We start from the raw sequence: 27,523 nt of genomic DNA, 5'->3' as shown, positions 1-27,523 counted from the left end.
TGACCAATATATTAGAACTAGATGGTTACAACCCATGTTAGATTGACTGGATCTAACAGAAAAAGTGCTGTGAAACCTGATTTTCTACTAGCGTTTGCATTCTTGTTCAAGTTAATTATGTAAAGCTAAATGAAAGAATATTTATTGGAAATCTGTGAAAACTGGACTATGCATTGATAACTTAAAATCCCATGAAGGTCATGTTTGGGTTACATGTTCTGTTGTAAGCTTTGCTGGTGTTAACAAAGTCTAAAATTAAAACTTCACACCCTTAACAAATATACAGGTCACAGGAAGGCAGCACTGAAGACATCAAAGCCAAAATATGCCACCTCGTCAAGTAAGACATCATTTAAACTCTCAATTGCATGTCTTATCTTTTTCATTGCATTTTCTCACCGCTCTTTCTGTATGTAGGTACTGGATCTCCGAATTTCCAGTAGAGTTCGATCTGAATCCTGCTTTGGCTGACCAAATAAAAGACCTGAGAGAGAACCTGAACACTGGCGGCAATGAAAGACAGAGTCAACTGATTGATGTAGAGAGTTTGTAAGTTTACAGAAACACACACCCACACTCATTATTGTCATATGAAAAGGTTAAGCGGTTTACCAAATATTAAAAATCTGTCATCTGTTGGCATCTATGGTTCCACAAAGAACCTTTAAAGGGGGGGTGAAATGCTCGTTTTCACTCAATATCCTGTTAATCTTGAGTACCTATAGAGTATAAAGTTTTTTTCGAGAATGGCTCTGTGTGACGTTAGATGGAGCGGAATTTCCTTATATGGGTCCTGAGGCACTTCTCCCGGAAGAGCGTGCTCCCGTATAGCAGAGCACTGAGAGCACAACAGACTTCACTGATCAGAGCGAGAGTGTCGCGAAATGTCACAAAAGAAGTGTGTTTTTGGTTGCCAGGGCAAGACAACCCTGCACAGATTACCAAAAGAGAAACAGCATTAAGGGACCAGTGGATGGAGTTTATTTTTACAGAGCATCAACGGAGTTGTGCAAGTGTTTTTGTTTGTTCCCTGCATTTCGAAGATGCTTGTTTTACAAACAAGGCCCAGTTTGACGACAGATTTGCACATCGTTTATTTCTTAAGGATAATGCAATCCCAACGAAAAAGGGTCACGATCGTGTGTTGGAACCACAGGCGGTGAGTAAAACTGCTTAAAATATCTCTGCCTTCTTGTTAGTGCGTCCGCCTCCCATCGGAGACCCGGGTTCGAGCCCCGCTCGGAGCGAGTCCTTGCTGCTGCTGCTCTTGTTCAGTTTCAGCCTCTGGATCTGATTCTGGATCATAAATAAACGGCTGAATCTGACTGTTATCCATGGTTTGATTTGGATGATGGTCTTTTCCTCACGGTAATGTCACAGCTTCCAAACGCTCTCAACGCAAAAACCTACTCGCGCTCGTGATTCTTTAGCTCCGCCCACACGTCACACCTCCAGCCGGTCGTGTTTTTCCGGGAAAAATCGGTACAGACTATCTTTCTCTTATGAATGTAATAAAACTAAAGACTTTTTGGAGTTATGAAGGATGCAGTACTACTCTATAGGTACTCAAGATTAACAGGATATTGAGTGAAAACGAGCATTTCACCCCCCCTTTAAAGACTCTTCTTGAAACCATGTTTGCCAAAAAGAACCTTTATTATATTTAGAAAGTACCTCTCTAATCTTATTTACACTTCTGCATTTTCAAATGTACAAAAATCAAAACCACCAGTTGAACAATAAGTTCAGATAAAATGAGGTTGAGTTGGTGATGATTTTTGTATTTAATTTTCCATGCCATTCACTGCACTGTCAGATTTCAGCATGTTAACTGCCAAGAATAACAACATTAGCACTGATATATCTGAAATAGCATATCTTTCCGCTGCAGGCCCTCGTATAAATGGAAACGACAGGTTACCAAAAGAGTTCCATCAATATCAAAAAGGAGAAAAATGTCTCTTTTGTTTGAGCACGTGGACCCCGGTGAGCTTGCTGAACATCTGACCTATCTGGAGTACAAGTCCTTCTGCAAGATAATGGTACGTTTGTGGGAACCTGTTTTGCTCTCATTGCTGGGATGAAAGTGCTCTAACTCTATTCAGAAGATACAGAAATAGACCAAATAATGTTCTAATTAAAATCTAAAAGTGCTGAAGGTGTCTGTCTTGTCTGGGTGGAGTGTTAAGATGATGCATTTATTTGTATCTTATATTAAGAACCTGATGCGAATGAGTCTGCACATAGATATCTATACAATCCTGAATATCCAGTTGAGTGCATGGGTTTGGATTTAACCCTCTGGGTGTTGTTTGGGCATTTTTTGTATAATTTTTTACTTCAACGGAATGGTATGAAACATGGATATGATTTTTGAAAAGGTTAAAACACTTGTTTTGTTTGCATTGGGAAGCTAATTCCATCTAATTGCCAGCGTATGGTACAGTGCCCAAACAAAATCTTACTGAAAACTAATTTTTTGAGATATCAACTTCAAATTTGGAACATAATTTGTTTTGATTTAGGGCTTTGATTTTGTTGAGGGAAACATCTTTTGGAAAATATATATTTCATGTTAAATTGAATGCTAGAATATTGTTCTTACAACATATTTTTGTTATCTGTGATAAAGTCATCAAGAAGTTATTTCTGAAATAGAGTCTGTGACCATCTGTTTAATGTGTGTTTTAGTTTCAGGATTACCACAGCTTTGTGATGCACGGCTGTACGGTGGATAACCCCATCCTGGAGAGGTTTATCACGCTCTTTAACAGCGTCTCGCAGTGGATTCAGCTGATGGTTCTGAGTAAACCCACCGCACCGCAGAGAGCTGCTGTGATCGCACACTTCTTACAGGTCGCACAGGTCAGGAACTCTAACTTGGTCCTACTTTACATCAGGCATCTATGTATGTCTATCAAAAAAAATATATATATACAATTGTTTGCTTCATTTGTACGTATGCTATTGAAAAAGACTTTTGCCACAGTGGAGGTGAGCTACAGGTAAGGTTTGGTAAAGGTTTCATGGTATGAGTAGGTTTAAGGATGGGTTAAAGTGGAAAGTCAACAGTGTAATTATAAAAGTAATTACAGAAATTAATTGCAGATGTAGTTATAAATGTGACTACATGCAAGTGATTTTAAAGTTAAATTTTTTTCAACTGCTTACACACATTTTCAAAACTTTGCCTCTTTTTTTTTCAAAACTTTACCAGTCCAGGAATTGCACTCACAAAATGCAAAATGCCTCACATCTCTTGCAAAACAACGCACTGCATTTAAAATATAATCTCAACACAAAAAAACAAATGTGTTGTGTTTTGCAAAAAGTGTTTTATGATATTAAGAACTTAGTCAAAGGCTTAGAAATAATGTATGTAAAAATATATAACCGGAAATTGAGATTCCCAGAATTCCCTGCGCTACATTTCAAATTTGATGTTTTTTTTTGCTTGACATAACCATGTTTCATCTTAGTTTTTTCTTATCACTTTTGTATATTAGGGTTGTGTGTTACACCTGATGTTGTTTAATGAATGTTTATTGTATTATTTCAGTTTCATGTGTCTCACTCAACATGATGGTAAACGGTAAAAATGGCAGCTGTGGTTGCTGGTATATTACCGTAAAAAATACGGTAGAAACATTTTAGGTTTTATGGGGGTTTTTTTTTTTTTCATTTTTTTATGGTACTGAAATCTGTTTTGTACCTTTTTGATACGCTGGTGATGAGAAAGTCACATCTTGAACCAAAAGTACATCACAAGTAGCTTTTAAATAATAAGAAATATATAGAAGGTGCTGTATCAAGGCCATATAATGTATGATCTTTTTTTTTTTTCTGTATTTGTATTTAATTGTAAACTTAATTATCAATTACTGAGTGAAAATTTTTGCACACCAATCCATTTTTTTTCAGAGTACAATGTAAAACATGTGCATGTATTTCCACAATGTGTAATGAATGTGTTAAATTATTAATTTTGATGTAAGGCCATAAAGAACCAAATTCTGTCATAATTTATGTAATTCCAAACCTGTACGAGTTTCTTTCTCATGTTGTGCACAAGAGTAAATATTTTGAAGACTTTTGAAACATTTGTTGGTCCCCATTGATTTCCATTGTAGGGAAAAAATACAATGGAAGTCAATGGCAAAACAGATTCCTGGTGTAGACCTTTAGTACAATGACACCTTATACCCATGTGACTTTTCCTCACTTTGTATTCTTCAGGAGCACAGTGGGGCTCCATCACCCCCTGCTCTTCCTCCTCCTGATGATCCCTTGTTCTCTTCCTTCTTATGGGCCCCTGAGCTCTTCCTCTTCCCAAATATCACTTCGACTGCAGCTTTATATCTTTCTGATCTCTGCCTTCTCTTTGACAAGGTTTCCTGCCTAATTTCATTTCATATTGAGTCGTCTTTTTCTTTAAAACACTTTTCCCTCTCCATTCATCTCCTAAAAACAGGCTAGAAGTGTATTTAGGGGCCAAACTCCAAATATTTGCACCTATTTATATATTTATTAAGGGTTCAAGCACCTATATAGCAACTAATGTAGTTTAAAATGCCTGGTTTCAGCGCGATTGACATGATAATCAGAAGCAAACAGATGTTTTTTTGGCAAAGTATCAAATATAATAGCTAGCTGTAAAGGCACATACCTATCCTTTACAGCAGCTCATTTGCATTTAAAGAGACATGCACGAAAACAGCCTGTTTCTGCTTCCACTCAAAATAGGCGTTTTCAAACTGATTTAATAAATGATCAGTGGGGTATTTTGAGAGGAACATCACAGACACATCAAGGGGACGCATCCAGAGACTAATATTACGTCTTGTAAAATAAAGGGGCATAATAGGTGCTCTTTGAGATTTTGTCAACATCATCCTCTCTTTCTTTCTCACTAACTCTCGCTCTATAGAAACTACTGCTGCTGCAGAACTTCAACACGCTGATGGCGGTGGTCGGGGGTCTCAATAACAGCTCCATCTCTAGGCTGAAGGAGACACAGGCAAACATCAGCAACGAAACTAATAAGGTGCATACAACACCTTTCACCATACACGTACATCAGAGCCAATACCAATCTCAATACCTCTTTCAGATCTTTGACAGTTTGCAGGACCTGCTGACGTCTTGTGGAAACTATAGTCGGTACCGGCGCCGATTCGCTGAATGCACTGGCTTCCGATTCCCAATCCTGGCTGTGAACCTGAAGGACTTGATAGCTGTTCATGTTGCTCTTTCGGACTGGGCAGACCCACAGAAGACTCGCGTCAACCTGATTAAAACCCAGCAGCTCTTCAGCATCCTGCAGGAATTGGCTCTTGTGCAGAACAATCCTCCTAACATCGAGCCCAACACAGACTTGCTCAATCTTCTTACAGTGAGTGCATGTGTTTTATGTATCATGTTTTAATGTTATTAGGACAAAACTGACTTAGTGAATGGGTTTCTATTTGTAAAAACCCATATTATTGTCAAGTTTGAGAAAATATGTGGATTTCCACCATAGAGTGCTGCTGTGAAAATATTTGTTTGTATGCCACCCTGTGTGTTAGCTTCACTCAGACTGCCTCAGTGATTTTCAGGTGCACTTTATTTTAAGGTGACCTTTTCCGGTGTAATTATACACAGTACTGAGTAATATTAATTGACTACATGTACTTACTATATGGTTAGGTTTATGTTTAGGGTTTGGCATAGGATTATTTGCATGTAATTATGATTAAGTTATTGTTGTTACAATATCATATAAATGTAACTTGTGTCACAAGGACACCTTAAAATAAAGTGTTACTAGATAGTTCCATTGGCTTTTGTATTTTTGCAGTAAATAAGTTCTGCAACCAACAAAAGTTTATTATTCGGAGATGTTTTAAGGCTAAAATAAAATACGCAGATGTTAAAAGCTAACAATAGCTTCAAGCAAACCACACCATGCTCGTGTGATTTTATTGTCACCACCGATAAGCTTCTGACAGCTTATTTTAAATACATTCTCTTAATAGTTTGCAAAAGTGTGATTATAGACACAATGAGGCTGCGAAAGCGACTAGTGAAACATCCCCAACAATCTGCAGTCCAGTTTAGCCACTTGTTTTCTTTGAAGCAAGTAAAAGCTGAAAAAATAAAAATAAAATCACAAGGTGGTAACTAGTGTATTTTATGTTGTAGAGTAAAACTTGAAAATATTTTGATCTTGTATTAAACACAGATCTTCATACATTTAACCAAAAATGGCAAAATAGAAAAAACTCTTACCTTCAGGATGATGGAACTGGAAAATGATAACTCGTTTCTGAGTTTTTGCATATAAATGTATGTAGGGCTGGGCGAGATATAAAAAAAATGATATCTCGATATTGTCAAAATTTTTACGATATTCGATATGTATCTCGATATGTTTGCATTTGCATTTAAATAATAAAAAAAAACATGATTTTCTTTTGCCCATTAAAAAAAAAGAAAAAAAAACTATTTAGATTAAACAGCTAATTTAAGCAGTTAAAAAAATCTAGACCAAGAGTTCACTTACTGCTTTTTATTAAATTAATACATGTAGGTCTATACGTAACTGAAGCAGTGCAAATTAAGTACAGAAAGTGCATTCTGTCAACTTTTTAGTGCATGCACTTCACAATTTAAACTATGCAACTGGGATAAGTATTTTATTTAAATTTTTTTAACAAGTTTTTATGCTAAGAACACAAGTCTGTCAACTTTCTGTGGTTTTAAGAGAAGCTCTGTGGCATGAAACTATGTTCCTACTGACATTAAAAACCCTCTTAGATGGGGAGCTAGTTGCTGAAGCACATAGCTATTTCTTATATATAAATATATATATACAGGGTTCCCACTCTTTCATAAACACCAGATTCAAGGACTTTCAAGGACTTTTTAAAGCACCATTTTATTAAATCAAGCACCTTTGAAATTCACACCCCCAGCGCATAACATCATGAAAGACCTTACTGTACTTACACTTAATATTTACATAAAGAAATGTCAGAGTAATAATGATTTATTTAATGTGAAGGTTTTATAAAATTAAACCGTTTTAGACAGTCGTGTTTAAAGGACTTGAAATCCATTAAATTATATACTGGTAATATTCAAATGCAGTTTCTGAAATATTGATTAAAAAATTAATTACACTAGTTTTTAAAGAGTTTTTAAATTAAGAATTAATTTATCTCAGCTTTTTTATATATATATATATATATATATATATATATATATATATATATATATATATAAAAAGCTGTTAAATGTTTAATAACATAGTAAAACCTGGTAACATTAAACATTTGTACATTCACTTATTATAGACGTGCAGGGGCGTAGCCATCTTTTCAGAGGGGGACAGAAATTACACACACACACACACACACACACACACACACTACAATATAATATAAAACATTACAATATAACATTTCTGTAATCAATATAGCCTACCAGTCTATAGTTTTTGAACAGTAAGATTTTTTATGTTTTTAAAGAAGTTTCTTCTGCTCACCAAACCTGCATTTATTTGATCCAAAGTACAGCAAAAGCAATTGTGAAATATTTTTACAATTTAAAATAACTGTTTTCTATTTGAATTTGTGGTAAATTGTAATTTATTCCTGTGATCAAAGCTGAATTTTCAGCATCATTACTCCAGTCTTCAGTGTCACATCCTTCAGAAATCAGTCTAATATGATGATTTGCTGATGATCAATATTTAAAAAAGATGAGTAAATTTTTCAGTATTCTTTGATGAATAGAAGGATCCAAATTCAGCATTTATGTGAAAAAAAAAAAGCTTTCGCAACATTATACACTATACCATTCAAAAGCTTAGAGTCTGTTTTTTGTCTTTTGTGTTTTTTGGAAAATAAATTATAGAAATGAATACTTTTATTTAAAAAGGATTTTTTAAATTGAAACAAAAGTGATGATAAAGACATCATTTTACAAAAGATTTCTATTTCAGATAGAAATTTTCTATTCATCAAAGAAACCTTAAAAAATTATACTCCGTTCTTTTCAAAATTATCATAAGTCTTTCTGCGTGAGAGCGCGCTCCTTCTTCGAGTGTGAATGAGTGTGTTTAGCACTCCTTGATGGTTATCTCACCTTCTGGGTCCGAATAAAATATCATGTCATGCGCAGACTATCCTGTCTCGTTGTGTTTAAATCTAGATTTATTCACGCTAGCTCTTGAAAACCTCTATTCGAACACACTTGACCGAAAAAGTGCAGGGGACAAATTTATGTAATATAAAGTGGTGGGACATGTCCCCCGCATAATTTAAGCCCCTGGAGATATGTTAAAATTAATTATAACTGCTTTTCCATAGGTTAATGCGCTAGACTTTGGGATTGGGTTAAGATATTTTAGATTTAGTCCGAGAGCTCTCAGTCCCTTCATTGAAGCTGTGTGTACGGTCTACTGTCCATGTCCAGAAAGGTAAGAAAAACATCTTCAAAGTAGTCCATGTGACATCAGAGGGTCAGTTAAATATAAAAAATAACAAAAACTACGACTTTATTCAGCATTGTCTTCTCTTCCGTGTCTGTTGTGAGTGAGTTCAAAACACTGCAGTTTAGTGATATCCGGTTCGCGAACGAATCATTAGATGTAACCGGATCTTTTTGAAACAGTTCACCAAATCGAACTGAATCATTTTAAACAGTTCGCGTCTCCAATACGCAATTATTCCAAATAATGACTTAAGCTGTTGACTTTTTTAATGTGGCTGACACTCCCTCTGAGTTAAAACAAGCCAATATCCCGGAGTAATTCATTTACTCAAACAGTACACTGACTGAACTGATGTGAAGAAAGAACTGAAGATGAACACCGAGCCGAGCCAGATAATGAACAAAAGACTGACTCGTTCACGAGTCAAGAACCGTTTACGAATTCGTGTCCGATTCGAGAACCGAGGAGCTGATGATACTGCGCATGTGTGATTCAGCGTGAAGCAGACCGACACACAGCGCTGGACCGAACTGATTCTTTTGGTGGTTGATTCTGAACTGATTCTGTGCTAGTGTTATGAGCGCGGGTAAACCGAAGGCTTGCAATCATCGCCAATGACGTCATTACGTCGAGCGCAAAAGAACCGATGAACTGTTTTCTTCAACCGGTTTATTGAATCGAACTGTCAGAAAGAACTACTGGTGATCAGGAAACCGATACAACCGGTTCTTGACTCGTGAACGAGTCATTCATTATCTGTCTCGGCTCGGTGTTCATCTCTCTCTTCACAGCAGTTCAGTCAGCATGCGCAGTCTTCTTAATCGCTTGATTCGCACAATGATGTGCCAGCTTCATCAAATCTGCCATCTACAGTTCTGGCAGTGGTAATGTGGGTAACGAGTAACGATGCAGCACATAACAAAAATAACGGTGTAAAAGTATTAAACTCATCGAAAATATGTACTGAAGTAAAAGTGGAAGTAGGGGAAAAAAATAATACTCTAGTAAAGTACAGATACCGCCTTTTAGTACTTAAGTACAGTAGTGAAGTAGTTCTACTTCGTTACTATACATCTCTGCTATAAACGGAGCAACTGATTCAGTCAAAAAATAATTAATTCAAGTTATTTGTTTTGTTTAAAAATCCCATACATTTTTGAGGTGGAAATAGGGGCCTTTTACCCTACATGGGGGAGAGGCACTCCAGCATAGTTTGTTTGAACTCAGAGGGAGTGTCAGCCTCGTTAAAAAAGTTCACAGCTTAAGTCATTTTTGGATTAATGCGTATTGGAGTCGTGAACCATTTCAAACAATTCATTTCGATTTGGTGAACTGGTTCAAGAAGAACAGATTAAATCGAATGATTCGTTCGTGAACCGGATATCACTAAACTGCTGTGTTTTGAACTCTCTCTCACAACAGACACGGAAGAGAAGACAATGCTGAATAAAGTCTTAGTTTTTGCTATTTTTGGACCAAAATATATTTTCAATGCTTCAACCAATTCTAACTGACCCTCTGATGTCACATGGACTACTTTGATGATGTTTTTCTTACCTTTCTGGACATGGACAGTACCCACAGCTTCAATGGAGGGACAGAGAGCTCTCGGACTAAATCTAAAATATCTTAAACTGTGTCCCGAAGATAAACGGAGGTCTCACGGGTTTGGAACGACAGAGGGCGGGTCATTAATGACATAATGGGGTGGTGCTGGCGCAGTGGATAAGACACATGCCTTTGGTGAGAGACCCGGGTTCGAATACACTGTGAGACACCAATGTGTCCCTGAGCAAGACACTTAACCCCTAGTATCTCCAGAGGCGTGCGACCTCTGACATATATATAGCAATTGTAAATATAGCTTTGGATAAAAGCATCAGCTAAATGTAAATGTCCCAAATAATTTTCATTTTTGAGTGAACTAACCCTTTAAGCTTTTCTTTTATTTTTTTTTATAATGTTTAAATTAATACTTGTTCAAAACAATCACTTTAGCAGAGTTTCTACTATTTTCTGCACATTCTGAAAAATAAAAATTATTTTTGTTCAGTCTATGCATATAAGCGTTCTGTGGCATATCGCCGAAAAGAACTTAAATTGCAATTTCAGTTTTGATCATACAGGTAAGAGCAATACATCAATTTAATTTGTAAAGGGTCTTCTTTTATTTGTATACACACATAATAAGAAAACTTTGTGCATTTATAAAATAAAGAAAACAGAGTGCGCTGTCTGCAGCCTTGGTTTGCGTGATCTTCATTTAGAAATGCGTCATTAAAATGAACTGAAACTCAACAAATACTCCACAAAGAGATAGGAGAGATATTTCTATATAAATCTTGACATGTCTACTTTTAAACTAAGCAAGTCTTATCGACAACAAATATTAAGTAATAAAGTAATCCATATGAAACCAACGGGATCTCCAGTCTTTTACGTCTCCCTTCACTAACGCTAATGTGACCACGCCCACGCGCTATAGATATTTAATCATCCATGTGAAGCGGGCGCGTGTACACATTAATATAATGTTTTTAAATATAATGGTTTCATTCTAAACATGGTGATTATCTCCAAGGACACCCAACATAATATGGTATTTAGCAACTGAATCTAACCATTTCATGTCAACAAATGGAAAAGTCATCAGTCTATTAATTATCATGTTAACCATGGCGCCTTTAGTCGCTACAGCGGGGGCGCTTTTTACCCCAAATATCACACATTTACATATTAATTGGTTACTAAAAAACCAGTGCTTTAATTATCATAAACAAAACTGAAAATCACAAAGAAGATCTTTGTCTCAAAATATATGCATTGATTTTTTTTAGCTATTCTTATTTGCTACTTAAATTTACAACATTTAAAAAAACTAAAAATTAGATCAAGCAAGCACAGAATCAACTTTGCGGTCTAGGTTATGTGGGCGATCGCATCAGAAATCAAACAGACTTCCCGTGTTTAGTTCTGTTTTTGACTGAAGCACATATCGGACAATTTAAAAAATAGCAGCACAAACAAAACTGATTTCATATAAATAATTCAAGCACTTTCAAGGACCTATGTTGGTTTTCAAGTACTTTCCAGGCCTTGAATCCATATGTCTGAAATTCAAGTACTTTCAAGAAGCGTGGGAACCCTGTATATAATTATAAAAATAAATGAATACCAAAGACTTTTGCATTCTCTGTCTATATTATGGAAACTGGTAAACATATCAGTGAAATTCCCCAATAGTAATTCCAAATGGCCATAGCCTATGTTTCTCTATTCAGACATCAGCGGTCGAGTAAGTGCATTTATTTTGCGATCACAAATGCAAACAATACAGTTGAGATCTCACGACAGAAGACAGACCGGGTGAACAACGCTTTCATCAGCTGGTTAGTGTTTTCAGATTATCGGCGGCGGCTCTTCCGCGATGAGGAGTGAGCATGTGCACATGGTTGCCAGATTGCTTAAAATAAGCAAACACCGGGCAGAAAATGTATCCTTGTAACAGTGGAGCTCTGATTCGGAGATTTAAACTCTTTTTATCTGGCAACCGCTATCATTATAGGTGCTGTAGGGAACTTTTGTAAAAAATATATTTTTTACATATTTATTAAACCTGTCATTATGTCCTGACAGTAGAATATGAGACAGCTCCTCTGGCTCCCCCCAGTGGTCCTATTGCCATTTGCAGAAACTCCATCGCTCCCAGTAAAAAATAACCAATCAGAGCTGCGGTCCGTAACTTTGTTTGTGTTCAAAATGTAGAAAAATTTATATAATAAGCGAGTACACCATGAATCCATTTTCCAAACCGTGTTTTTGGCTTGTCCTGAATCACTAGGGTGCACCTATAATAAGTGTTTATATTCGGACTATTTTAGATTGCTTCGGGGGTACCGCGGCGGAGTAACCTAGTACCTTTGTGATTCTTCATAGACATAAACATAGAGAAGTAGTTCCGGCTACGATGTTCTTCCGCAAGACGCAAGCAGTTCTGTTTATTAACCGCTAGAGCATCAAAAGTTACCTACCGCAGCTTTAAGCTCTCGTAGTTGAGGGGCGTAGAGCAGTCAGCAGTTACAGTTTCCTTTTTTGGACATTTGGCGCGTTCTTTTTGGAAAGTATGCTTGAATTTGAAATATTCGATATTCCCGATATATTCAAATTTTACATCGTCGTCAAAATTATTCCGATACTATCGCTAATATTCGATATATCGCCCAGTCCTAAATGTATGTATGAATTGGAAGATGTGTGGAAGACTGGACTTCAACTTACATATTCCATATTCCTCAATCTTTTCCTGTCCACACACAACATGTAAAAAAAGTTTTGAAAAGTAGTTATTATAGGAATGTGTTTTTTTTTTTTTTTTGCTACTGTAAAGCCACAAATAGATGCATTTCATAGTTGCCATAGAAAAAAAAAATTCTGAATGTGAACAATACATAGACTCTTCTAAATAATTATAGTAATTGCTGCACTGGGTTAACATACCATCAGAATTCAGGTCTGATCCAAAGCTGACCGTTTCAGAAACTACAGGGATTTTCATTTACGACTCTAAACTTTGCTTTCATTGCCCAATTGACTAAAAAAATTTAACGTAACTGTGACTGTGAGTTAGGTATAAATTCAGAATTGTGAGACGTAAACTTTTTTTTTTGGGGGGGGGGGGGGGTTCAGCATATTATATAGCATATATAGGATATAATGCTAGTAATGATACTAATGCATGTATTCTTCCTAAAAAGTTATATTATTTATTAGCAATTTATTGAATCTGTATGTGTAGGTGTCACTGGACCAGTATCACACAGAAGAAGAGATTTATCAGCTCTCATTACAGAGGGAACCCAGAGCTGCAAAACCATCGGTCAGTTTCCAGCCAGTTCGTTTTTATAGATTTTATATATATATATCGATCAGAAATGTAGATCTTTGGTTATAAAGAAATGTAGAATTTACAGTAACATGTAAACTGACATGATTTGATTGACTTTATTTTTTGATGGGTGGATCAGAACTCCTCCTCTTCCTCCAGTCCAGCTCCTCAACAGCCTTCAATGATCGACGAGTGGGCAGCGTCAGTCAAGCCTAAAGCTGATCCTGCTATCATCAGCAGTCATATCGAGAAGATGGTGGATGTAAGAGAAGAACTAACATTATTTTCATTTGAATTTGTCAAACCCATTACATCACCTTTGATTTGAGCCTTTACTTTTTACTGCTGCAAGCTCAGTCTGACTCTCCTCCTCCTTGATTAACCGTGCAGTTCTAGTTATTGGCTTGACAAGAAATGTGTGATGGAAATTTCTATATTAACCACCACATTCAATCTCTGAAAGGTAGATTTTGCTTAGTGCACATTTACACAGGACGTGTTCTTGTATTCTTTCTATGATATTTAGGCCGTAGCATTGTGTCTCGCTGTTTTTTCAGCATCTCACGACCTGAGCACTGCTTTTTCAAGATGCTCAAGTTCTTTATCTTTGAAAAACACGTCTTGAGACTCCAGGGGTCTATTTTTGAGCAAAGCCAAGTCTAGTTTTTAGTTGCCGAAGTAGCATTTGTCAGTAATGGGTCTCAGTGCAGGCAGGGTCAAATGTATGTATTTGTTTACACTGTTAATAATTTAATTTCCAGCATGTGAGATGTATTTTTGGAGATACATTTTCATGTTTTCTTTTCACAGTCTGTGTACAAGAATTTCGACACAAACGGCGATGGCCTGATCTCACGTGAAGAGTTTGAGTGTATCAGGAATAACTTCCCTTATCTCAGCAAGTTTGGAGAACTTGATAAAAACCAGTAAGTGCATTGATGCCAGTTTTAGAGTGTATCTGTTTTACTCTCTCGTGTCATGTTCTGTCTCTCTCCATTCATCAGGGATGGACAGATCAGCAGAGAGGAGATGATAGATTACTTCATGAAGGCCAGTTCTTTGCTCAACTGCAAGATGGGCTTCATACACACCTTTATTGAGACCACATATGTGAAACCCACCTTCTGCGAACACTGCACCGGCTTTGTAAGTCTCATATATGTATATAGCAACACTTTTTTTTTGAAATTGCATCTTGGGTTTTCTCAGATGGACGGTTTTAGAAATTAGCTCTAGCCTGAACACACTGGCTTTGATCTGTTGGTTTATTTTAGCATGGTGCGGTGTGCAGCTGTGTATTATTTGTTGTACGCCTTCCATTGAGTGCGTGTGTGTGTGTGGCCTCTAATGTTGTGTGTTTGTGATGTTTGTGCTCTCCCTTTCATCTATTGTTTCCCTGCTGTGATTCTCTTGATCTTAGTTCCTCCCTATTCTCACTTCCAGATCCTTTCTGCGTTTGTCTTTTTTCCTCAAAAATAACTTCTTTTCTTTTCTTTTTAAGATATGGGGCCTTTATAAACAAGGATATAAATGCAAAGGTAAGAGAGAGCTGTATGTGTGCGTGTTTGGTATGTAATATATTATATACAGAAAACATAAAATTTTGCATACCATATTTAACCGTAATGAGTTCCAGAAGCTGTGAATACCTGTATTGTGAAGGTGGACAGTATTAATTCAATTCAATTCAAGTTTATTTGTATAGCGCTTTTTACGATACAAATCATTACAAAGCAACTTTACAGAAAATTCAGTTTCTACAATATTTAATAGTAGCTTATAAGTGGTGACTGTCAGTTTGTGTGCGTATGACAGGATTTTTCAGAAAAATTAATACAAGTCGTAGTCAGACAGACGGTGAACATTATTAACAGCAATTATTATATGATGCAGTCACACTTGTAGCAGTATTTGTTAGTTCTGTTGTTGATTCAGGGTTAGCATCATCTGGGGTCCTCTGAGGGTCAGCATCATCTCTTCTCAGGTGTTCTGGATCCAGACTGGAGCTTGTGTAAATCCTAGTTACCACGGGATGTAAATCGACAAATAGAGACTTCATTAGCATAGCTAAATAATTAGTAATAAATAATTAGTTTAACCCAAGCCAAAGAATAAGAATGCGCATTTGATCAGATGCAACTACACTCACAATTTAAGAGATACATTATTCAATGCCTAAGAGATGCGTTTTTAATCTAGATTTAAATAGAGAGAGTGTGGCTGAACCCCGAATATTATCAGGAAGGCTATTCCAGCGTTTTGTGACCTTAGGGAGCGTGATGGATTGTAGCGTGGTAGAAGGCTAGTTAGGTACGCAGGAGCCAAACCATTTAGGTCTTATAGGTAAGTAATGATAATTTGTAACTTATACGGATCTAAATAGGTAGTGCAGAGACTGTAGAATTGGGGTAATATGATCATATTTTCTTGACCTCATAAGGACTCTAGCTGCTGCATTTTGGACTACCTGTAGCTTGTTTATTGAAGAAGCAGGACAACCACCTAAAAGTGCATTACAATAGTCCAGTCTAGAGGTCATGAATGCATGAACTAGCTTTTCTGCATCAGAAACAGGTAAAATGTTTCGTAGCTTGGCTATGTTTCTAAAATGGAAGAATGCAGTTTTTGTAACATGGGAAATATGATTTTCAAAAGAAAAATTGCTGTCTAATATAACACCCAGATTTTTGACTGTAGAGGAAGTAACAGTACATCCGTAGTTACAAATTTTGGTCCAATAATTATAAATATTTTTAACACATTCTGTTAGCTTAGATAATTTAGAGGTTTCATCTGGTCTCATTGAGATATATAGCTGAGTATCATCAGCATAACAGTGGAAGCTAATTCCGCATTTTCTAATAATATTACCAAGGGGCAACATGTATATTGAAAATAGATGGGGACCTAGGATGGATCCTTGTGGCACTCCATATTTTACTGGTGATAAATGAAATGACTCCCCATTTTAATAAACAAAATGGTTGCGATTGGACAGGTACAGTAGGATCTAAACCATCTTAGAGCCTGCCCTTGAATACCTGTATAGTTTTGCAATCTATCTATGAGTATGTCATGATCTATGGTGTCGAACGCAGCACTAAGATCAAGTAAGACTAGAAATGAGATGCAGCCTTGATCTGACGCAAGGAGCAGGTCATTTGTAATTTTAACAAGTGCAGATTCTGTTCTATGGTGGGGCCTGAAATTCTTCATACAGATAATTTTTTTTTGCAGGAAGAAGCTCAGTTGAGCAGATACAACTTTTTCTAAAATTTTAGACATAAATGGAAGATTTGAAATAGGCCTATAATTTGCCAGTACACTAGGATCTAGTTTTGGTTTCTTAATAAGAGGCTTAATAACCGCCGGCTTAAATGGTTTTGGGACGTGACCTAAAGATAACAACGAGTTAATGATATTGAGAAGCGGTTCTTCGGCTACAGGCAGGGTTCTAAATTAACACCCGCCAACCCGCCAAATGCGGGTTAAAATTCATTTTGGCGGGTGTTAATTAAAACTTACTAGCCAGTTTGGCTGGTGATGCATGACATGAGGCTCTGTTCTCGGTCATTTATCCCCCTGGCAACACTTCCTACATTTCCCATGAACACTATGCTGTAATCCTACGTGATGACGTTTCATATGCTCATTGTCTGCACGCAGTTTGCAGTGAAACCAGCGCGAAAAAACAAGGAATAGAGCTTCCATCAGAAAACACAAGGAAGAAGAACAAATGGAGCCAGAGCATGGACCATAGACTGAAAGAGGAGGGAGTTAGCTATTAAAGAAAAAAATTAAGATTAAATTAAATGCGGCTGTGATTGGGACGGATTTCTGGGGGCGAAAAGAGGAACGAGGCAGGGGATTGAGGATATTACGGAGCCCCGCACGTCACCTGTAGGAGAAAAATAAATAAATCCGTGACGACGGTTTTGCAATCCGTCCCCACAGTTTATAAACCGTACTCACGAATTCATAAACTTTTCCCTTGGTTAAACAAACCGTACCCATGAATTCCCAATCCGTGCGCTCAGATTTTGTAAACCGTACCGTCAGTTTTTGAATCCGTACACACGAATTCATAATCCGTGCGCATGCTTTCGCAATCCGTTCCCTCGGATTTGTAAACTGAAGCGCATTTGTAGCTCCGCCCCCACCTGCAGATTAATTTCTGTTTATTAAACATTATTTTTCATAGCATCCAATGAGTCTTTGAGCGTTTATTTTACATTAATCACCAATAGGATAAGACACAGCTGTCTGTGTTTTATGGCCAAAAAAATAAACGCTAAAAAGAAGAAGAAAATAAGGGTAAAAATCAAAACAAAACAAATAATTTGCCGGTTATGTTTTCATTCTTTTTCTCTCTAACTGAATGCAATGTTATTTTTGGCCTCATTATTTAATAATAACATTAACAGTGAAACTTGCATCTAACTCAGGCAGGAGTGGAGCTTAGTTTGATAAAATCACAAAAATAAGTACACAAGCATTTACAAAACTGTCAAAGTTTATTTAAAAATAAAGCAATTAATGAATTATTTTCTTGTACTCATTTATTTAGCCTACAAATTAAAATTATAAAAATAACTTTATTTTTATTTTTATCATTATTAAATATTATTATATAGGTTATGCATAAGAATCTTTAATCCAAAACAATTTACAACCAAGGAAATAATTACTCCAGAGTTAGTCACAATGGCAGGTTTATTGTACAATAATAATCAAGTGCTATTATAAGATTATTCCTTTATTATTATTAAACCTATTCCACATAATAATATTCAATAAAACTGTATGTTAACAGGAGCTTGCTGCATGAATCCTTGAGTACGGTTTACAGATCCGTGGGAACTGATTGCGAAAGCGTGCGCATGGATTATGAATTTGTGGGTACGGATTCAAAAACCGAGGGTACGGTTTACAAAATCTGTGCGCACTGATTGGAAATTCAGTGGCACTCATCATTTGTTATTTTTACCGAAAAAAAAATGGCTAGTGGAAATTCTGATTGGGTGGTAACTTTAGAAAGTTACCAGCCACATTGGCTGGTCATCAAAAAAATTAATTTAGAACCTTGGCTACAGGTAACAACTCTTTCAGTAATTTAGTGGGTACAGGATCTAATAAACATGTTGTTGGTTTAGATACAGTGATAAATTTATTTAGCTTTTCCTGTCCTATAGTTGTAAAGCCCTGCAGTTTATCTTTGGGTGCAATGGATAAAACTGAACTTTGATTGTATTTCTAATGTTATCTATTTTATCAGTGATGAAATTCATAAAGTCATTACTATTAAACGTTGATGGAATATTTGAATCAGGTGGCGTCTGGTTATTTGTTAATTTAGCCACTGTGCTAAATAAAAATCTTGGATTGTTTTGGTTATTTTCAATGAGTTTGTGTATATGCTCTGCCCTAGCAGTTTTTAGAGCCTGTCTATAGCTGGACATACTGTTTTTCTATGCAATTCTGAAAACTTCCAAGTTAGTTTTTCTCCATTTGCGTTCAAGACTACGAGTTTCTTTCTTGAGAGAGTGAGTATTACTGTTATACAATGGCACAGTATATTCTTCTTTAACCTTTTTCAATTTGATGGGGGCAATGAACAGCTTCTAATGTATTAGAGAAAATAGTGCCCATGTTGCCAGTCATTTCGTCTAATTCATGTGTATTTTTGGGTACAAATAGCAGTTGAGATAGATCAGGTAGGTTATTCGCGAATCTTTCTTTGGTGGCTGGAACAATAGTTCTGCCCGGACGGTAACGCTGTGACATATAGTTAATATCAGTGATATGCAGCATGCATGATACAAGGAAATGGTGTGTAATATCATCACTTTGAGGTATGATATCTATATCAGTAAGATCGATTCCATGCAATATAATTAAATCTAGTGTATGATTAAAACGATGAGTGGGCCCGGTGACATTTTGCTTGACTCCAAAGGAGTTTATTAGGTCAGTAAACGCAAGTCCTAATTAATCATTTGTATTATCAATGTGAATATTAAAATCTCCCATGATTAGCGCCATATCAACTGTAACCAGAAGGTCTGCGAGGAAATCTGCTAATTCTTTTAAGAATTCTTTAAACTGCCCTGGTGGTCTATACACAGTATCAATTTTGCATTGTCCTGCTGTGTAACACTTCCTCAAGATTTCATTTTGTGCTTTATTTTCTTACAATTTCCTCTGCACCAGAAGTCGCAGTGGCCTCTGAGGTTAAATGCAGAATTGATCACGCATAGAGTTCATTACAGTGCATAGTCATGGAGCTTTCAAGATTTATTTTATTTATACCCATATGCACGGGGGATGACTCGGGAATGCAGAATCCACTAGCCAAAATTCATTCAGTTTTTTTTTTTAAGTCAGAGCTCTCAAATGAATCCCCTAATGTCATCGGCTGGGTTAGTGGCTAACCCTAACATGAATTTGAATGGCTGCTGTCTCAGCAGGTGTAATTTTTGTATTTCGAGGAGACCTGCTCATACTGTTTGTCTGAGTAAAAAGAGAAACATGGTCAAGATAGCTGGTTTTGACATTTAAGTGAGAGAGAAATTAGTAAAGTGGGAAAATAAAGGATCTGGAAGAAATTAGAAAAATCTTATGAATCTTTTGTCACACTTGTAGAGTTTTTAGAGCTTGTTGACGTGTCACTAGAGGATGTAAAAAGCTTTCTTTTTCTAAACTGCAAATAAATGAAATGCATTATAGTTTAAATGTATATCAAATGCAATCAATATAAATACTATTAATATCATTATATTTTACATGAAATGTAACTTGAAGAATTAGAGTGCTTTTTGACCCACTTAATAAGGATTCTTTAAACTGTATGTTATTTCTTAATTACTTCTATTGATTTTGAAATATGGTTGAAGTACTGCTGAACGTGCTGACAAGCATTTCTGATAAACTAAAATATACTTTTATGTCATTTCTTTCTATATATATATATATATACATTACTACATAAATATATATAAATAAAACAGAACACCACAGTTAAAATATTAAGCAAGTGCTTTAGTATGCTCATAAACACGTTAAAATAAACATAGCATGGATTAGGGGAAGTCGTGGCCTAATGGTTAGAGGGTTGGACTCCCAATCGAAGGGTTGTGAGTTCTAGTCTCAGGCTGGCAGGAATTGTGGGTGGGGGGAGTGCATGAACAGCTCTCTCTCCACCTTTAATACCATGACTTAGGTGCCCTTGAGCAAGGCATCGAACCCCCAACTGCTCCCCGGGCGCCGCAGCATAAATGGCTGCCCACTGCTCCGGGTGTGTGTTCACAGTGTGTGTGTGTGTGTTCACTGCTCTGTGTGTGTGTAAAAAACATTTATTTCATGCTAAGTATGGTTAAAATCTGTTAACATATATTAGCTAACTCGAGATTTACTGATATAAAAATGATGAAAAATAAACTTTATTTGGCTTACAACTTAATATTAACGGTGCAATTGGAGATTTTGGAAAATGCTAAGATTTGCCTGATAGCAATGAAAGTGAAGGTCCCACGCTCCCTGCAATCGCCGTCCAAAGCCACGCCCCCTGAACGCATTTATGCTCACAGACCAGAATACCACAGATAACATTACTACAATCAGAGATGTATAAAGTACTAGAGACCCATACTTGAGTAAAAGTACAAGTGCTCTATCAAAAAAGTGACTTGAGTAGAAGTTGAAGTGCTCTTTAAGCACCACACTTAAGTAGAAGTACTAAAGTATTCAACATTTTTTGTACTTAAGTATTGCAAGTAGTCTATTTTAAAATTTACTACTCAAGTACTGAAAGTAAAAGTAGAAGTATTGTGTTATGTAGCTATTAAAGAAAGTAGTCAAAAGTTTGAACATATTGTTTTTACTATTTCAAATGATTAACCTAAAGGACAATCACAATTCCTTTGACTGTAACTTCTTGTAAACAAAAAAGATTACTAAGGTTAGTTAGCCCAATTTGCAAAATGATGTCATTAATAACTTACCCTCATGTTGTTTCAAACCCGGAAGACATCAGAGGGTCATTTAGAATTTTTTGAAGCATCGAAAATACATTTTGGTCCAAAAATAGCAAAAACTACGACTTTATTCAGTTGTCTTCTCTTCAGTGTCTGTTGTAAGACAGTTAAAAACAAAGCAGTTTGTGATATCTGGTTCGCGAACGAATCATTCGATGTAACCGGATCTTTTTGAAACAGTTCACCAAATCGAATTGAATCGTTTTAAACAGTTCGCGTCTCCAATACGCATTAATCCACAGATGAATTAAGCTGTTAACTTGTTTAATGTGTCTGACACTCCCTCTGAGTTAAAACAAACCAATATCCTGGAGTAATTCATTGACTCAAACAGTACACTGACTGAACTGATGTGAAGAGAGAACTGAAGATGAACACCGAGCCGAGACAGATAATGACTCGTTCACGAGTCAAGAACCGTTTCTGTCAGACGCGTCTGATTCGTGAACTGATGAGCTGATGATACTGCGCATGTGTGATTTAGCGTGAAGCAAACCGACACACAGAGCGTCTGAACCGAACTGATTCTTTTGGTGATTGATTCTGAACTGATTCTGTGTTAATGTTATGAGCCCAGGTGCAGTAAACGCCAATGACGCCATTGCATCGAGCGCAAAAGAATCGGTGAACTGTTTTCTTCAACTGGTTTATTGAATCGAACTGTCAGAAAGAACTAACGTTACTGGTCATCCGAAAACCGATTCAACCGGTTCTTGACTCGTGAACGAGTCATTATCTGGCTCGGCTCGGTGTTCATCTCTCTCTTCACAGCAGTTCAGTCAGCATGCGCAGTCTTCTTAATCGCTTGATTCGCTCAATGATGTGCCAGCTTCATCAAACCTGCCATCTACAGTTCTGGCAGTGGTTTGTAATGGAATGATTCGTAACATTATTATAATTGTAACGAGTAACGATGCAGCACATAAAAAATATATCGGAGTAAAAGTATTAAACTCAGCGAAAATATGTACCGAAGTAAAAGTGGAAGTAGGAGAAAAAAATAATACTCCAGTAAAGTACAGATACCGCCTTTTAGTACTTAAGTACAGTAGTGAAGTAGTTCTACTTCGTTACTATACATCTCTGACTACAATAGGCTACATAAGCGGTTCCCAATTCCAGTCCAATAAATAGTGGTGGGTGATACTGCAAAAGTTGGTATCAATCCGATACCAAATACTTATAGGGTCAGTATCACCTATACCGATACCAATACGATACTTTTTACAAAAAAGTTTTACAGTGTGTGTGTGTTCACTGCTCTGTGTGTGTGCACTTCGGATGGGTTAAATGCAGAGCACAAATGGGTCACCATACTTGGCTGAATGTCACTTCACTTTATTAAAACATAATGATTTAAATGTGTACTTGAGTGTGAAACATATTGAAAACTGTCTGTTAAGTAAGTGGCCTTATATTTCAGTATGTTTTCAGTTATCTTAAAATATACACCAAAGATCTAATCTTTGAAGTCCACTTCTTCTTTTTCACAAGAGCTTGCTTATTGTCTTTACACGTTTGTCCACCACCCTAAATACTAACCCTGCCTCTCTCTCTCTCTCTCTCTCTCTCTCAGTCTGTGGTGTGAACTGTCATAAAGCATGTTATGGACGCCTGACGATCGAATGCCGTAAAAGAACGAAGAGCGTCAGTCATGAGACTCCACCGTCACTGCAGTCCAGATCCTACAGCTTCCCTCTGCCCAGCAATGCCCCGTCTAACTCAGGTACGTAATCACACACACACGTCTCATAACTGCAGAACCTAGATGAGCTGTGTTTACCAGCCTCTCTGAGCCTATTTCTGCTTGTTCTTGGGTCTCTTCAGTCATCTCAGAAGAGGATGTTGAGGCGGCTGAGCAGGGCGTATTTGACTGCCACCTCTAAACTGGTAAACCAACATTCTGCATCACTGCATAAATACATTTCTCAGAAGAAAAGAAAATTCAGTTAGAACATTACACATTATATTTTATTGTTCACTCAATATTATTAACTGCACTAGTAAAAAAGTAATATTTAAAAAACATTTATTTCATGCTAAGTATGGTTAAAATCTGTTAACATATTAGCTAACTCGAGATTTACTGATATAAAAATGATGAAAAATAAACTTTATTTGGCTTACAACTTGTGCACAATGCACATTTCTTAATATTAACGGTGCAATTGGAGATTTTGGAAAATGCTAAGATTTGCCTGATAGCAATGAAAGTGAATGTCCCATGCTCCCTGCAATTGCCGTCCAAAGCCACGCCCCCTGAACGCATTTATGCTCACAGACCAGAATACCAGAGGTAACATTACTACAATAGGCTACATAAGCGGTTCCCAATTCCAGTCCAATAAATAGTGGTGGGCGATACTGCAAAATTTGGTATCAATCCGATACCAAATTCTTATAGGGTCAGTATCACCTATACCGATACCAATACGATACTTTTTACTAAAAAAAAAAAAAACGTTTTTTTTTCTGGTTTTAAAAGCAAATGAAATAAAATGCACACAATTATTACTGAAGAACAAACAAAGAACAAATATACCTGTGCAATTACATTCCCTAAGCCCCCCTTCTGAATGTGCTATCAGCTTCACTCTCTCTGTTTGCTGCTCCTTGTGTCACGGAATTTATTTTAGCCGACAGGTAGTGAGAAATCGCAGACAAATGCCCAAAATCACAAGCAAATCGGTGCTCGTTCACACAGTGTGATTGAGCAAAGACGCGATCTGTGATTCAAAATTAGGCTGTGTGAAAAGTGTTCTGACTAAAAACTACATCGGCGATGACCGACAGCCAATGAGAGAATTCGGGGAGGAGTTATACACCACAATATCAGCAAACATGGCTGATGAGTTAGTGTACACATAAACATTACAATTATATCAAACAGAAACAAAGCACAAACATTTGCTCGACCATCCGCTACAGCAGCATATTGAAAAGTTATGTATTTACCTCCAACTCCCATTGCAGAACACATAATTCTTGTCCCTCGCGTCTCCCCAACCATTTCCTCCATATTCTTCTTTTCTTTTTCTTGTTTTCGCTGCAAATCAGTGCAAAGGCAATTCGTATTGCAAGCTTCTTACAGGCTACCATTTTTAATAATAATCCCAGTATAATGTGAGAACTTCGCATGCGTGATATCACATTGTTTCCTTGTGACGTAATGAGTTATTCTGTCTGCGCGAACATGGTGCACAGTGGTATGCAGGTAAGCTATTTAAAAAGCTTGGACCGAACGTTTTGATTGAACGTAAAATTCTTGGTCCTACGCCTTCCACAGAATATATAAATGCAGATAAAGAAATTTAAACCACTTAACTTAATGATTGGTGTCGGGAGACTTTCAACCAGTAGAGACAATCATCGTGTTTTAATATCACTTTTGATAAGGACTGTACGATCTTTGAATAATATCACGTTCTTTAAATGCGAAATATTTAAAGTGTACTTGCAATACTTCAACTTTAGCACAATCTAAATATACTAAGCATATCTTTAATTGTACTCCAGTAATATTCCTTTGCACTTGAAGTGCATTAAGCACAAAATTAGTTGTTCCAGTTTAGCAGACTTTAAGTATACCAGTTTAGTATACTAAGAGTACAGTTGCAGGACATTTTATTAAGTGCATAAATATGAAAATCTATTTATGATATACTTGGCATGAAACAAATGTATTTCAAATGCATTTAAGTATATTTATTTTTCACTAGTGTGTACAGATTTTTGTCTGACTTCACGAATGGTCGAATGGTCTTGTGTTGAGCACAACAGTGTTGAAGGAAACAAGATGTGGAGTTGGGCTGAACTGTGGGATGGGACATGGACATGCTGCTGTCTGCTGGACTGAAGCTGCAACTGATCAACTGCCTCTTCCCTGATCAACTCTGAATGTACTACCAAAAATCTCAAGCATATTTGTAGGATTTATCATTATGGTGTACTTTCACTGTAGTAATTAGATATTTTTGTGAATGCAACTGAACTGGAGCTTAATGTCACCAAAGCAGTTGTGGCTGAATTTCAGTGTAAACTCATGCTGGTGGCATAGAACAGGTGTGTTTGCATCTGAAATATTATGCAATCATCTGTAATGTTGTTTAAACTTTGAATTTATTGAATTAATCAAAATGGGGAGAAAAAAAAATCCCAAACTTTTTGTTTTTACCAAATGAATGTATCTTGAAAGAGTTAACTGCAATAAAAGAAGCAGTTGATATTTTAGGTATAACTGATGCATCTGTGTTGAATGCTGTGAAAAAAGATCTGTATTTAAAAAGAAAGATTATTAGAATTATATAGAATTAAAAGGTCCTCCTTCCACACCACAAATATTATGTGTGAACAAGATTTTGAAATGAAACAATGCATTTCTGTAAAGCTATTCACACCATGACCAAACATTCGCCCGTCAAAGTTTGTTTGTTCTTGTTTTTTTTTTTCATCTGGTGAAGGAGTACGTTGGAAAATAAGATATCAGCTTATGGTCACATGTCCAGAAGCTTTTCCAGCCACATATCTAAGCATTTAACACTAATTGATGATGAATCTAGTTAATAGAAACGGTCAGGCACTCATGATGCCTCCATCCATTTCCAATAGAACATTTTATTTTAAAGTTATTGAAATAAAAACATGAATGGGAAAATGGCATCTTCATTGGGAAATTACATTACCTTGGATTTTTGTTGAAGAATTAATTCTAATTTTAAAGATTATAAGTAGTTCTTATGGCTCTGTGTTCAAAAGACGTTAAAATCCACTTAAAATGAATCTGGCTCTGTTGTTGAGATGCAAAAAACATCATCTGTTTCACAACACTAGGCTCATGTTTCCAATCTGAGAATATCCCTGTTCTTTCTCTTTTTAATGCACTGTATGTTGTAGCATTAGCTGTTAAGATGTGATTTACAAAATTCTTCCATTGATCTGAGAAACTGTTGATATTAGTCTGGGAAGTCTGACTCTTATGTTAGTTGGGCATGTAACAGGTTTTGTATGCATATTAACTGATATGTTGTTTTCATATATCCTGTGCTGTTTGTTGAATGTTTTGTTTCATATGTACAGTGATTTGTCATTAATTAAAAGAGAAAGGAAATGTGCAGGTCTGTAGGATTCTTTTCAGTTACAATAAATATTGATATATATATATATTTAAAAAATATATATGAGAGACTATGGGCATGAATTTAAAAAAATAGATGCATTTCTACTGCAATCAGAATCTAGCTTTAAATAATTGACAGCCTTCGTAGGCCATATAGTTGAACCACTACGATTTACTTAAGTTGTAGAGCCCCCTAGTGTTAGAAATGGATGAACGTGCCCATATTATGGATTTTTGAACATTACCTTTCATGCAATGTAAAAGCAAGCTCTAAGTGAATGAAATCATCCTGCAAAGTTTAAAATCTGAAAGTGCACCCTGTATTAAGTCATTGTTCCTCAAAAGAAAGAGTCGACTCTGAATCAGTGAAACCAATATAAACCATTAACTTCAACAAATAAATACAACATTGGATGAAATTATGGATACAAAAATGAAATAGGAAGACAAAGATAATAATAGAAATAAGAATACATGAGATAAAACATAGAAATACAGAGATAGTAAAACAAAATTACGTAACATTCAGCAGATCTTATTTGACACTTTTTTAAGTATTTATATTTTCCAGTGTTATAATTAAGTAGTTCAAGTCACCAAGAAAATAATATAGTTTTGGGAATGTTGGGGAAAAAAACTTACATTTATGAATATATCCCAATAAAATAAAACATTTCCTATATATTCTATGTTATGTTTACAATGAGAAAAAAAAAAATATTGCACACATATTTAAATAAATGTCTACATTGGATTTTGAAGAAAATAATTTTGACACCTCAGACCAAAGTTCCGTAACAAGGGAGCATTTATAGAAAAAAAAAATAGACTCAGTAGGTCCTAAAGAAATTACAGAAATTACAATTAAAATGAGGATTAACAAATCTGGATGTAATCTCATTAGTGGGGTAGGCTATATCAAGTCAAATCTGCTTTATTGTCAATTCTTCCACTTGTACAGTACATACATAGAGAGAATCGAAATTGTGTTACTCTCAGACCCCCGGTGC

The 27,523-nt window shown here is 36.2% G+C and overlaps 1 protein-coding gene across 3 annotated transcripts in view; it reads left to right on the top strand.

Annotated features, from left to right (window-relative positions):
* Nucleotides 1–26,508, top strand: part of LOC127961510 (RAS guanyl-releasing protein 2) — a 42,370-nt gene extending 15,862 nt beyond the window's left edge. For 2 of the 3 annotated variants that reach the window (XM_052560670.1, XM_052560671.1), the window contains exons 4-17: nucleotides 287–340; nucleotides 418–549; nucleotides 1,892–2,042; nucleotides 2,692–2,865; nucleotides 4,928–5,044; nucleotides 5,111–5,392; nucleotides 13,275–13,355; nucleotides 13,504–13,626; nucleotides 14,175–14,290; nucleotides 14,369–14,510; nucleotides 14,866–14,902; nucleotides 22,974–23,123; nucleotides 23,225–23,287; nucleotides 25,117–26,508. In XM_052560670.1, the coding sequence (XP_052416630.1) occupies nucleotides 287–340; nucleotides 418–549; nucleotides 1,892–2,042; nucleotides 2,692–2,865; nucleotides 4,928–5,044; nucleotides 5,111–5,392; nucleotides 13,275–13,355; nucleotides 13,504–13,626; nucleotides 14,175–14,290; nucleotides 14,369–14,510; nucleotides 14,866–14,902; nucleotides 22,974–23,123; nucleotides 23,225–23,283 (1,618 nt within the window). In that variant the 3' untranslated portion in view covers nucleotides 23,284–23,287; nucleotides 25,117–26,508. The remainder of the gene's footprint in view (nucleotides 1–286; nucleotides 341–417; nucleotides 550–1,891; nucleotides 2,043–2,691; nucleotides 2,866–4,927; nucleotides 5,045–5,110; nucleotides 5,393–13,274; nucleotides 13,356–13,503; nucleotides 13,627–14,174; nucleotides 14,291–14,368; nucleotides 14,511–14,865; nucleotides 14,903–22,973; nucleotides 23,124–23,224; nucleotides 23,288–25,116) is intronic. The other variant, XM_052560672.1, reaches the window with a different exon arrangement.
* The last annotated feature ends 1,015 nt before the right edge of the window (nucleotides 26,509–27,523 follow it).

Source organism: Carassius gibelio, chromosome B7 (assembly GCF_023724105.1).
Source record: "Carassius gibelio isolate Cgi1373 ecotype wild population from Czech Republic chromosome B7, carGib1.2-hapl.c, whole genome shotgun sequence".
NCBI lineage: Eukaryota > Metazoa > Chordata > Actinopteri > Cypriniformes > Cyprinidae > Carassius > Carassius gibelio.
The sequence above is the reverse complement of the archived record's forward strand: the minus strand, read 5'-3'. Positions and strand labels throughout refer to the sequence as shown.